At 35.2% G+C, this 14,090-nt stretch overlaps 1 protein-coding gene across 1 annotated transcript in view; it reads right to left on the minus strand.

Moving 5' to 3' along the window:
* Positions 1 to 14,090, minus strand: part of FMN2 (formin 2) — a gene marked incomplete at its 3' end in the record, with an annotated part of 54,135 nt that overhangs the window by 15,504 nt on the left and 24,541 nt on the right. The window contains exons 3-4 of the mRNA XM_010072546.1: positions 8,460 to 8,607; positions 2,095 to 2,150 (exon numbers count right to left, since the gene is read on the minus strand). Coding sequence (XP_010070848.1) covers positions 2,095 to 2,150; positions 8,460 to 8,607 — 204 coding nt within the window. The remainder of the gene's footprint in view (positions 1 to 2,094; positions 2,151 to 8,459; positions 8,608 to 14,090) is intronic.

The raw sequence follows: 14,090 nt of genomic DNA on the forward strand, positions 1-14,090 counted from the left end.
ACTCGGCTAATTTCAGCCAGTGCTTGCTTTCTTCAGAAAGAAAAACTATGGACAAACTAGACAAAATAGGCCAGATCTCTGATAGAAACATTTCAGAGTATTTAATCACTTTGAAAAAGTATAAGTAACACCAAGAATGATCTGATTGCAGTAAAAGATTTATCTATAACCATGATGAAAAAAGTTAATGTGACCTTTCTACTTTCTAGATGTTTTTATAGATTGATAGACATTAATAGGCAGAATACACTCAACTCTTCGGGACTGTACAGAAATAGTTTGAACATATGAAAACAATTTATCCACACACAGTTCCTCAAATTAAATAACTTCCACTCTGATTTTCAAAATAAACCACAATGATGACGACATAGTACAGCTTTTCTGCAAGTGAGGTGATCATGCACTCAAAACAGTTATTTCTGCTCTTCATTGATGAATAGTAGTACAGAATGGAAGAAGTTCACACTATTGTCATAAGAGGTCAACACTGAGCAGAGGGGTGGGGATTTCTAAGAACACTAGCAAATGCAATTCAGTAACTGGACAACCCCAACCTGAAGTAAGTGTTATTTGCTCAAGCAATCCAACAGTGCTCCAGTGCCCCTGGTTAAACCTCATTCTCATAGCAAAAGAACCATTTTCTTTTAGGTAAAGTACCTAAGAATTCATGAACCTTTTTCCATTAATTACATTTCCAGTAAAAAAGTCTTTTTAGATAGGTTGTTTCTTGCAATGAATTAAAATCCTAGAGACAGATTAAATATGCTTCTTATATACAATACCTTTCTGGAAGTATAGGAAAAAGTTCTTTTTCACAAGAAAACATTGCTACTGAAACCTGGGTGACTGAAATATAAAAATTGCATGGGAAAAATATACTTTAGTTTAAATTTAAAATAGTGTAATGTAAAATAATTTGTGATAATATTTTAGTTAATGGGCTCTAATTTTTAAATGTCTATAATTATGGAGGTAGAAAAATTTAAGTAACTGACTAGAACTCCTTTAACGTTGTTTGTCAAGACAAAAGCAATAAAGGTAATATACCTACTCTCCCCACCCTAGCTCATAAAATACTTGATTGAACCTGGATTAAATTTTCAGGTCTAATGATCAGTAGCCATTTCACTTGGCCTTCCTTATTTTCCCCTTCAAAACCAAATCACTGATCATTTCCACAAGTGCTGCTCAATGCAGTGATGCTTGAACCATCCAGTCATTAACAAAAAAAAACCCCCAAAAAACAAAAACCTACAAAAAACAAATCCCTTCAAGAAAAAAAAAAAACAAACAAACAAAAAAAAAAAAAAACCAGAGAAAGAGAGAGAGAGAGAGAGAGATATCAAGAGCTTTTGGCCACAACTTGTTCCAAAGCAAGATTTAAGGACACCAGAACTATGCCCTCCTCTTTATGACTTCCAGAACACTGAATAGTGTTATTCACGAGTAAGATAAGTCTGGTATCTGTGATCAGAGAGCTTCCACAGAAAATAAGCAAGTCTTTTGATGAAATAAAATTTGAAGTTCCTCAACTCCATCAAATTGCACCAATTTTAAAGAAGAATATAGCACGAATGGTGACATGTTAAAAAAAATTTAGACTGTGTTTGTGCTGAACAAGGCCAACTCAGACTAAGTCTCTACTGTAGCAATATTACATTATCTTCTTTTGAAGTCCAGCATGGCACCCTAAATCTGTTCACCTACTACTTCAGTGGAGAAACAGGAAAAAAAAAATCTCTGCCACTGTTTTTCCCATGAACTTTTGTAGTTAATATAACCAGATCTTCTACTGCTATTCCTTAGTAACATCAGACTTCCAGAACCAAGTGTTAACTTTTGAGTGAATTGAACAATAACATTTTACAAGAATCACCTTAGGCAGGCATGAAACTTCAATCTCTGTACCTAGATACACTATGGAGCATGTAAGTATTTTGAAATCAAAATTTAGAACAAAAACCATATTTCTGAATGTTTGAATTCAGAACATTCAGTACACAAAACTATTGCAAAAATGTCTGAAGTACTGCTTTTCCAGCCTTTTAACAAATGGCAAACAAAACTCTTCTGTTAGAATCTTACCTGTACCCGCTGAACATCTTCTATGCATTTTTTCTCTGTTTCTAGGACAGTAGATTTCAACTCTGAATTTGAAAAGAAAACACAGAGTTTAAAAGTCTTGTATTAAAAAATTTAATTGATCTTTCAAAATACATATTAAAAATTTAATGGAATGAGGGTAGACTTAAAAGGAAAACACTATTAACTATCCCACTTTCCAAAGTATCCATCTAAAATTAAATGAACAGGTTGTATGCGTAAATAAGGCCAGCCTGATCTCAATTTAGAATGTATTTATTATAGAACCATGGAATTATAGAACAGTTTGGGTTGGAAGGGACCTTAAGGATCATCTAGTTCCAAGCCCCCTGCCATGAGCAGGGACAACTCCCACTAGACCAGGTTACTCAAAGCCTCATCCAGCCTGGCCTTGAACACCTCCAGGGATAAAGCACCCACAACCTCCCTGGGCAACCTGTTCCAGTGCCTTAGCACTCTCACAGTAAAACACTTCCTCCTAAATGCTATCATCTTAAAAGTGTAGCACACAAAACTTGAAGTCCATTTTGATTGTCAAAATTTCTGATTCAAAGAAAAATAGTTACTTGTGGCTCTATTATATACATTGCATAGAAGGTCAAGGAAAATGTTCATGCTTGTTTTTCCCATCCATTCTCATCAAGAAGTATTTCTGTCCCTATAGTCTGCAGACTGTGTCTGTTCACAAAAGGCCAAAACAACCCATGAGCATGATGCTGACTGTTGGCAGCTACGTTATCTCTTTCATATCCTCCTCTGGCCTCCCTCTGCCCTACTGTCAAAATTTGAGATCTCCACAATAGGATAGCGATGCAGATCTAAACTCACATTTTTAAACTGTGTTTGAATGCAATTGGACTCACTATTGCAAATACATTTTCAAAAATTTTAATTTTATCCTAGCTTTATTATTCACTGTCTACAGCATTTCAGCCTCGCAAAGGGATGGTTTGTGACTGTACACTTAATGTGTAAGTGTACAGTCAGACTGTCCCAGAATTGAGGACATTCAAGCTGAGAATGCAAAACTAATTCTTCACCTTTGTATTGAATTCCACACTCACTCTTTTGGGCATGGAACTGGCATTAATTTGACTTTTGGAATTTTGACCACATTACTCATTTACATTGAAAAATGGAAACAGCAGTATTTCATTCTAGTAGTATCTTCTTCAATTATTTTCAACTTTGCAATAACTAATGAGAACCCTGATGAATATCTAAACATTTCTTCACTTAATCACTGTCTTTAAATGGAGAAAATAAAATATTTGTCCCAGAATTATGGTTTTAAATGGAACTGCAGATCTCCAACTATCACTGTAACAACAAAAAGTAAAATAGCAGTGGGACTAAGAAATTTTATCTGTGTATTTACCTGGAAAATGGGCAAGAAAATATAACACCACCCCCAAATGAATTAATTTTCTTTCAACTATTCTGTCTACAAATACTAGTCTCTGAGATCTCTGTTTTCATAAAAAAGCTTCAATTTAAATGAAACCTAAGTACAAAAGAAATTACATGAAAACCTTGGTTGTACTAATATTTATTTCAGTGAGAGACATCTACTGTTCATTCCTGCGTTGTTTCTACAGTGCTGTGTTTGGATTGCCTGCTGGATAAAAGAAATAACAGATTTTGTGCTGGAAATGACACAAGCATATAACAACCCAATACACATTCAGGACCCTCAAGCTTTTCTGTAAGCCATTGCAGAGAATAAAAAAGATTTATTTTGAATTTACTTATGGAAGAGAGAGTCCTGTAGTTAAAGCACAGGGCTTGAATTAAAAGCTCTGATTTCCATTCTGACCTTTCTACAGATTTCTTCTCTGACCTTAAAAGAACCTCTCTGTGCCTCAGTTTCCTTGCCTGACAGGACATAACTAGAAAAAAGAAAAAACAAAACAAACCTCAGCAGCTACACAGCGCAAAGATCTCTAACCAGCTTAGTAGCTATTGATAATGATGTCTCTATAACAGATTACAGCCTAATTTTTTATGCAGGACAAGAATAGAAATATTTTTCTTGTACCTGCCCAGAGACCATGTGCATCTCACATCCTTCTTGTGTCTTTTAATGGTACCACTATATAGGGGGCAAATCTGTTGACCATTTGCAGGAAGAGTGAAGCAGTTGTGGTCCAGAGCCTTTGGGTTCGTAATTCCTAGACATCTGTCCTCCTCACAGCTTTCTGACAATCCCAGCTCTTGGGAGGTGAGATGTACAAGGCAGAAGTTTCATTGTCAGTGGAAGTTGTTCTGCAAGGCTACCCCTTGCAAATTAACAATCTTAAACCTTTTTTATTTTTATAATTGTTTAATAAAACAGCATTTGAAGTCTCATAAAAACCTGTGTGAGGATAGGCTTCATTAACAGGAAATAACTAATCATCTCTCACATTGACAAGTTTTTAGTATGGATAAATCATGCCTTGTTTCTGACTTTGAGGTAAAACCATTTACTGAAGAAAATTCAGGATGCTACTAAAGAATTGGACACTCACTTCTCATTGCAACCAAAAGAACCCAACCAAAAGCAGTTAATACTTTTTTTTTTTTTTTTTTTTTCTGGTAAAAGTTATTAATGTCTCTTCCAAAGGAAGGAAAGAGTATTAACATTTTTAAAGGTAGCAAGTGAGATATTTGTTTTACAAATTATATGGAAGAGAGTTTTTTGGTTAATTCTACCTCAACTGATTTGCAAAACCAGGAAAACTTCACTAGTATTTGGGCATTGGTGATCTCCCCAGGGCCTGTGTACGTGATTTTAGATTTCAGTATGGTTGAGAGAAACTTTAAGATGAATTTTATCTTCGCTCACACCACCTAATGTTCTAGTACTAGACAAGACACGTACACAACTTCGTAATGTTTCCTGTTACACAAGTTGGCACAAACTACCTCCCTTACTCAAAAGTTCTTAAAAAAATTGGAACATGCTGCTTCTATGTATTTGCCAATTTTTAACAATTTGACAGAATTGTCTAGTTTATTTTTACCTCAGAGAGACTTTGTTCTAAAAAGGGTTCTAAGTATAAGCTGAGTTCAGGGTGATACGAGCAGTTAATTTTAAGGTTAGTTTGCCAAGAATCACCAAATACAAACTATTTGCAGCAAACTAACAGGGTTTTATCTTTGTTAAGCAAACCTAAAAACCAAAAACAAACCACACCACCACAATAGAAAAAAAGACTTCAGGAAAGGAAAAGTACTATATGATGAATGAAACCTTCCCTTTAACTCAACCCAAATATTATATTTTTCCCTCATTTTTCATATAACAAAGGAATTAAATGTCTGGACAAGCCTGGTTTTGTTAAAGAGACTAACATAGATTTCAGGGTGTAAACCCACACAGAGATTTAGTGTGTTGGGATTGTTTTATTTTGCGGGAGAAGTTGAATAATCTTTGAGTCTCTGCCCAGGTGGTTAGGAAAGCCACATGGGAGACAGGATGACTGGGCTTTAGTGCCTGTGTACTTGCATTTTCCTGTATGTTAAGTGGAATAGTATAATCAGCAAAGTATTAAAATAATTGAATCTCAGATCCTCTGCTGTGTTTAGATTCAGGCAACGTGCTGGGGTGTGAGAGTGGTAGAATTAAATACCATAAGAAGCAACAGAAACAAGTTTGGGGTATTCAGATGGAAAACTAGTGGCATACACATTGATCTTATTGGTGATCTTGATTCATTTTGTCCAAAAACTTTTCTGAATTCAAAACTGAAAATGTTTTTGGCGTAAGTACTCAATGACTTGAACCCAAATTCGTATTAGGTATTTCCAAACTTCAGGTTTTTAATAAATAGCCAGTCTAAAAAAAAAAAAATAAACAACAAAACAACAACAACAAAAAAACCCCACCAAAAACCAAACTCCTAACTAAAAAAAAAACCCAAACAAACAAGCAAAAAAATATCCCCAACCAACCTGAGCCAAAACCCCCAACACTGCACATGACACAGACCACACAGCAAAACTATTTAATATATTTTGTGTTAAAAGATGATTAACAACTTTGCTAATTTAGGAACAGATTACCTAAAACCTTGTAGAATTTTCTCTCGCCTTACTTAAAACTTGAAGGCCTAGTATTGTCCTCACGCTAACACATGCATAAGAAAAATAAAGACTCTACATATAAAAATGTCCTGCTACATTACTCTCCAGATCAACACTTTGGTACAAAATGAATTTTTTGTCTATAAACCATTGTCTCTAATTTTAATATTGTATCTCTTTAATCCATAAAACAATAACTCTATATAATGCAAAATACATCTACTCTGCATGCAGTAATTTAAACCCTTTAAAAAATGCCAGCCCCCTCCACCTTTAAAAAGCACATATACATAAAATAATTTGGTTACAAATCTTGGGGAGGGTGTTTATTCCTCAGGCTTCACATGAAACATCACCTACCTCCAGCTTCTTCCACATGGCAAGCATGCAAACAATCAAACAAAAAGTTAAATTATTTATCTACCTGAATTCAGAACAATTATAGTTTTTCCTTTTCCCTCCATGCCCTACACTGCAAATTCAGACCAAAAGACAGAATTTCAAAGATGTTTTTAAGTGTCAAACACCTTAAGTAAATTTTGAGACCTATTTATGTTCCATTTAAAAATAGTTACAATACAGAATTTTCAATTCTACTTCTAATTCTATTTTCTTAATATTTTTTGCAGTTTTTGAGAGAGCAGCGGCTGAGATAAGGAACAGACAAATACTGGACACATTTCATTCATGTAGTAGGTATAACATTAAATAGAACAACATAGGATGGAAACAACAATGTGTAAAATGTATACATTCAAAAAATATTAGTATTATCTTCTTAGTAGAAACACCCTTCCAAATTGGTAAAAAAGAGTAAAAATCTTCACAGTTCAAAATATTTAATGTAATCAACGTTCTTCTAGATTTTATAGCAACAAAATTGTTGTTGACTTGAACCAGCCTCTGCTGGTCTAAAACCTCAAAGTAAAATAATAACATATTCACCCTTTTGTTTTTCCAGTACAGAGTATATTCATAATCTGATTGCACATCAAGTCAATTAGCAAAGTCTCCAAGTTGAGAAACACAATGTGTCCTCTCAGACTACATGGCAATTAACTCTACTACCACATATGACAGCACTTTCATTGAGTAAAACATAAAATAGTAGATCATTAGTCATAAACGGGACTAGCCCAACAGTCACTTATTGCAGTGTTCCAAACTCCGAATTGCATCAGTGAGATGGATGCAGAAATGTCTCCTTGACCACTCCCAGCGCTGCCTTTGGTAAAAGCCACAGCATAAACAGAATAATATAGCAGCACAGCACTGTGTTTTTCTTGGTATCACTTATTTTGCTTGTGAAAACTGCAATAAGTGATACCAGTAAAAGTGAAGTGTTGCCACGTTAAATGGCGTCCATGCATACTTCGCTCATGTTCCAGAGGAAGTGGTAGAGAAGTCCCAAAGAGAAGTAAATTTGAAATTAACTCCACCCAAAGCTTACCAGCAGCACAAAGAGATCTGCTGAAATAATAACTTAAATTTTCAAGTATGAGCAATGAAAAAAAAGAGTGGTAGGAAATAGAAAATTTGAGAATACCCAGTGGCTCTCCGTGGAGGTCATGGGGATGTGCAATCTAAAAGTGTTGAGAGTCATTGAATACTAACGCAAAGCTAAGCCTCCAAGAACCTGTGGTATTTGCCCTCCAACACTACTAACAGAAAACAGGATTGAAATTCTCTTCTAAATTTCTTTGTCAGCTACAAGAGGTTTTATTTGGTTTTGTTTTGATTCTCACTTAAACAAAGCTTTTAATGAGTATGCAGAAGATTTCATAAATTTGGCTGGTAGAGTAACCTCACAAATTTTAACAAACTGACTTTGTAAACAAGACCTCAATTTATTTTTCAGATGCACTTTCCTACCTCTCTGTCAGCAGGGGACTGCTGAATCCACAAAAGAATACAATACACCACTCTAATGAATTTCAGTATACCACCAGTGGGCTTCTGAAGTTTTCCATATTTTTAAGAAGAGAAAAGTACCTATATGTCATGGCTCTGAATTTTTGTAAACTGGAAAAGAACAAAGGTCACAACACCTGGTAAAATTCATTAGTCAGCCAGGTGCATATCTTGATGGTTAACAAAAAGCATACATTTTTGCTGAATATTTTTTATTAGATTCATACTAGCTAACATTAGTTCTGATGTTAATCCAAGATCTTCAAAATCAGGTATTTGTTATAAGTCAATATCTTAAGTTTATATCTTGGATTCGAAAAAGACAGCAGCTCCCCCATGCCATACACATATCTTGTCTGTATCCAAGAACTTACCTTCTTCCGTAATTTTGAGTCTTTGTTCTTCATCTGGAGGTTTGGGTGGGGGCCACACAGATGGAATTCTCCTTGGAAAACTTCCTTCAATGTAATCTGATGAATGTGTGGGTTGGCTAACTGCAGCCCAAGTATAAAGCTGGTCTTGCTGTGGTTATTAAAAAAAATAAAAATAAAAAGTTGAGAAGTTCATAGAGAAAGACAAGCTCAAAATATCAAAGCCTTTGTTTCCAACAAAAACACCTCAATATCCACTCCTATAGCAAGGCATACTTGTTTTTATGCTCTTCATCTCCAGGCAAAGACTTAACATAAATATATATTAAAAGAATTTAATGTTTCAGGTTTGGAATTATCTCTATTAACAACAGAAATTCTAATCTTTTAGTTATCTATAGCACAATGAAATGCTAGAATATAGTTCAGCACTTTTTTTGAGCATGAGGAACTCTTTGCCACTCCTTTTCTTAGAAAGATAAAAGGTTCTGTCCGTCATGACTGCACCTTTACATACAGCTGGTTTATAAGTTACAGAAAAATATTTCAGTCCACACTCTGTATAATCTTTTTACACCAAATGTACAAGCAAGGAAAAGAAGCAGGATTATTTCAATATAAATTAAATTGAGATATTCTTTGCAATGTTGTTTTTGTCATTTACATTCCCACATTCATAGAAAGGCAGCTAAAAAGGTGGGTTTGCTTTTAGAATAAAATTAAAAAAAAACCCAACAGCTAAAAGTCTTCTCAATCCTCTGGGCTCAAATCAGATTATATTCTTATTACTCAATAGCTTTGCGTTTGATTCACTTATTAAAAGTAGGAGACATACAGACTGTCTGATGAAAACTAGGGCGAACTATGCTTTAAGCCAACAGAAAGATTTTAACTGACCACAATTCAAGTAGTTATTCTTGTGACTCCCAGTATGCATCAGCATGCATGCCTTGTGATTGAATCTTTATAATACTATAAACTCTACAAAGATTGATCACAGCAACTACGTGAGTATCCTAGTAAGTGATCTGGAAATATGCAAATATTGAGGCACAAAACTGGAAGAAAACAATAGTCACAGGATGAAAATACAGTCATATCACACAGTAATGCCTTCTTACAAGATAATATTCACGACACTTCATTGCCCAAGAAAACCATTGGTAATATATATTTATTCTCCTGCGTATTTCATTTTTAGATTAAAACTTTTTTTTTTTTTAATTTTGCACAGATACTAAACATTGAAGAGACACGCAGGAGAAAGAACAAAATAATTTAACACTTTTTTTGGGATAATCGCTATTCCTTGTGACTAAGCTTATACTTGCCTAAAAATAAATTGTGATAGGAGTGATAATATTGTATTGAAAGCAACTTACATAGAACAGACAAACACTGGTAATAAAGTAGAAAGATTTGGTTTGCAAGGGTCAGGGTCAAAGGAAACTCATTAGATCTTTCCAGCATCAAAAACATGTCAAAAGTCCAGCCACATACACAGATGTTAGATAAAGGTAAAAATAAATGGATAAAAGGCTTAATACAAAATCACATTGGGTTCTTTACATAGCACTGAAATCTGTGTTCCTTGAAAAGCCTATCCTTTTCCCACTGCCATTGAACATCTAAAAATACTTAATACAGTTCTTTCAGTAACTTAGTACTTTCCCTTTGTCTAATTCCGGCTTTTTAGAGGATAGGTATTTTTGGGTTTCTGCCTAATTTCCAGTACCACACATACTGTGTAAATAAAAATAAAAGGTGCTGGATTTTGCTATTTGTCTTTTTTCCGCACCATCCAAATCTCAAAAACACAGAAGAAAATAAGGTTCAAAAAAGTCATCGAGGTAAACCAGATCAAAATTTTTTTTGCTTACTCTGCTATCTTGCACAACCCTGGGAACAGAGGGAAGAACAAGTTCTACAGAGGGTTAGCTGGGTAAGCACAGTCTACTTTTTGTGGAGTTACATTGGGTTACAGGGCAATAAAACAGAAGACAACAGACTGCAGATAATATTGACATAGCATGAATGAGGAAGACAAACTGTTAAACTGTTCTTGGACATGACATTTCACCATGCCGCTTCTAAAGATATAGTACAACCATTTAACAACAATTTTTTGAAGTATGATTGTCTACACAAATTAAGATGGATTTAAAAAATTATGACATGTCTCAGAATTATTGTACAGATGAGATATATTATGACGGTAATAAAACATGAAGTACCTATGTTTCTGCTGACAGAATTTACAGCATATAAACTATGAACAGTTATAAATTAAGACATCACACAACTCCATAACCAGCATGGGAGATTTGCTTGTGAGTATAAAAGACATTTTTTGGTCTATGTTGTTTATTGTTCTGGGATTCTTTTCATTGACTGTTCAACACAGAGAAGGATCATGAAATAGACTCATCACGTAATAGATTTACAGAGGTATATGTAAACTTGCAAAAAAAGCCTTGGAGGCACTTGCACTGCAACTAAACGTATCTGCATTCAACATATAAACAAAATATTTAACAACAGCTATATTCAGATTACTTGCAAATTTATAATTTAAAATATGAAAAATCCTCATGGCAGAGAAGTAGTCTGAAGGTCTGGACTTTAAGTTGACAGCCCATAAACTACGCTTAAAAAGGGAACAGATTAACCCTGTCTCCACTTTCATACCCTTCAAAAGAGATTAATCATTTGAATGTTCTAATTCCTACTCACTCGATATACTGTCCAAAATCCTTTGTCCTTAGGTCCTTATCAGTTAATATATGAACCCATCTCATTTCTCCTTTTCCAAGTCTGATAATTGGCATGATTATTAGAACATTTTGAAGAAACATATACACAGCCAATTCTATTACGTGAGAGTAATATTCAAACAAAAGAAACAAAAATCCAAACTAAAAAAATCCAAATTTTCTTTTATCATTAATAATTGTAATACAAGCATCCACAAAACTAGATTTCCACATCCAAATTTATCTCCTTTGATCCTTTAATTTCAGAGGCAATTTTTACTAGATATCATTGTAAGTACAGCCAGGGAACACTCTTACCGTGATCAAGCTTTGAATACATCTGGAATTTCCACTTCATCTTGTTCAGACTCCATTATTTAGTGTTTAAAGCACTTCTTTGGGGGGAAAAATATATATCCTTGCAACAAATAATCCCAGTCTTACTTATTTGGACTCATTTCTGTGCAGACATTGAAAGCTTAAAGCTGTCAGAGTCCAGTGCACTAAACATGATGTTGAGAGTTCTCATTTCCACACACCCTTACACAGCACTTTTTCCTGGTTCTTAAAACTGCAGAGCATTCGCACACGGGCAAGGCAAACTGCCTGCAGGATCCGATGGTACCTAATCAATAGACATTTCACCACTTATAGATGCTAGTGTTTAGAATAGAGTCACAGAGAGTCAGATCTGTAGTTTAACCCCCTTTCTTCCCAGCCAGCTCTCAGCACTACAGAAGCACACTGCTATCAGGAGTCACCCCTGCTCTTCAGCTCAGCACAACAGTAGATAAGGGAGGTGTATTAGCAGCACCTCTAAGCTTTCTTACACTAGAGTGAATTGGTACTAACTTCTGTGATGGCTCCTGTGTTAAGGCACAATGGAATCAGGCCCTGTCTTGCAGGGCACTTATTTTCAATTAGTAAACTTGAACAATTTTTCACTAGAACCCCAAAGTTATCCTGGAGAGGGGAGGGCAAAAGGGTTGGCATGTCTGCAGACAGCTATAAATGGTCCAGGACTAAGCACAGCATGGTAGTTACAAGAAGGTTCCTACTCATCAGGTCAGCCTGGATGTTGACAGCCTTCCAATGGGAAGAGCTGGAGGAGTGGGGAGAGGAAAAAGTATAACTGTATTTAAGATGGAACTAGACAAGCTTATAGAAGAATTACATTTTATGGTACTTGTGATAAACAGTGGCTAGACTCCATGGACTCAGAAGGTGTTTTCAAGGCTAAGAGCTCCAAAGACCTTGTTTCACCTTTGTATATAATTGCTTGTCATTTAGACTGCTTCAAGTGCATGGAAGGAATTATTTTTTTCCATTCAGGAAGTTTAATAATTCTAAGTATACAACTGCTAAAATGAAAGAAAGCCAACTGCATGTTCCCACCGCATATAACTAGTTAATTGGACAAGCAAGGCTTTAGTTCGAGAAATTAGAGCTGGACAATTTCAAAATGCTTTTATCAGCAGGAGGCTGCTTTATTTTAAGCAGCTTTTAAAATAAAGAAATCAATACTATCAAGAATGGGGAAAGTGGTTTACTTTTTGCGGAGAGATTCAGTTAAAAAGTGCTGTCGGACCACTGCCAGAACCAGAGCAATGATTAAACATGGCTCTCAGCTTGTACCAGCTTTTGCTATACTAGTGAGTACAGATGCCTTCCAAGGTTGAAAAACAGCAAGTCAGTCATAATACTGTAATATATGGCTGAAGTGGCACTTTGTCCTCATGAACTAGATTTGATGCATGAGCATCTTAATTTTTTTTATTCTTTTCAGAAAACAGATGTGATTCAACAATTCATTTAAAAACATTTCAAGTGGCAAAAAAAAACATGAAACATTTATTTCCCACGAAATTACTTCAACTTCCTCAACAAAACAGAATACACTTGCTTGAGCCCATCAAATTTTGCTCAGGATTCAAGATCAAATCCTGGGGATACGAGAGGCCAACAGAGCCAATAGCCCTGTAGTTAGGGCCCTCAAGGGGAAAGGAGGAAACAAAATTTCAGATTTCCACATCTATTCTCATTCAGTTCCAGAGTTATTGTCATGGTCTTTCTACTCCCCAATAGCTTCCATATTTAAAACATCTGAATAGCCTTTAACTGGTGAGCTTACAACAAACTTTCCTTGGAAGAGGGAACAGCTGAAGGCTAGCCTTCTATGAAACAAAAGAACCTCAAGATCTAGCCTCTTTACACATTGAACTTGAACTCCCACTTGGAAAACCACACCCCAAGACCACTAGGCTACCAGCTGTTACTTAGACCACCTGATGGTGTGTCCTCTCTCATTCACTCTCTCCAGAAATTCTAAGCTGAGGCAAGAAGTTTCTCCTTCAGAAGTTTTCTTCACTTAACTGACACAGTTCTGCAATAAGTTTGGATTCTGACAAATTTGAATTTTCCAATGAAATCTGTTTCATTAGAAAATTCCTTTCACCTCTATTCCATTTGGAAAGGTGATTATTACTACTCTTAAAACTTCTTCTTGGAAACAGAAACATGCAATATACACAAATTCAACTCTCACTGTATTCTCAATTCCAAGCTAGAAAAAAAGACATTGTGTTATGACTGTCATTCTTAAGAAAGTGAACTCATGTACAGAAAGTCATAAAATATAAAATTTTAAACAGGTGGTGTAAACTCAACATCCTGTATGTGCCTCTTGAAGCAGTTCTTCAGAATAACAAGCATGTAAGCAATGTTCTCTGCAAAAAGAAACCTCAAAACCTAGCCACATCCTACATATAAAATACTTCAGTTGAAAGTATATACAGTAGCAACACCACAAGTAACAGAAGACTACAGGGGCAGATGTAATAACTATAACATAAATATGCAATTGAAATTAAAAAAGGAAGCA

This window comes from Pterocles gutturalis, unplaced genomic scaffold (genome assembly GCF_000699245.1).
Source record: "Pterocles gutturalis isolate BGI_N339 unplaced genomic scaffold, ASM69924v1 scaffold15567, whole genome shotgun sequence".
Classification (NCBI taxonomy): domain Eukaryota; kingdom Metazoa; phylum Chordata; class Aves; order Pterocliformes; family Pteroclidae; genus Pterocles; species Pterocles gutturalis.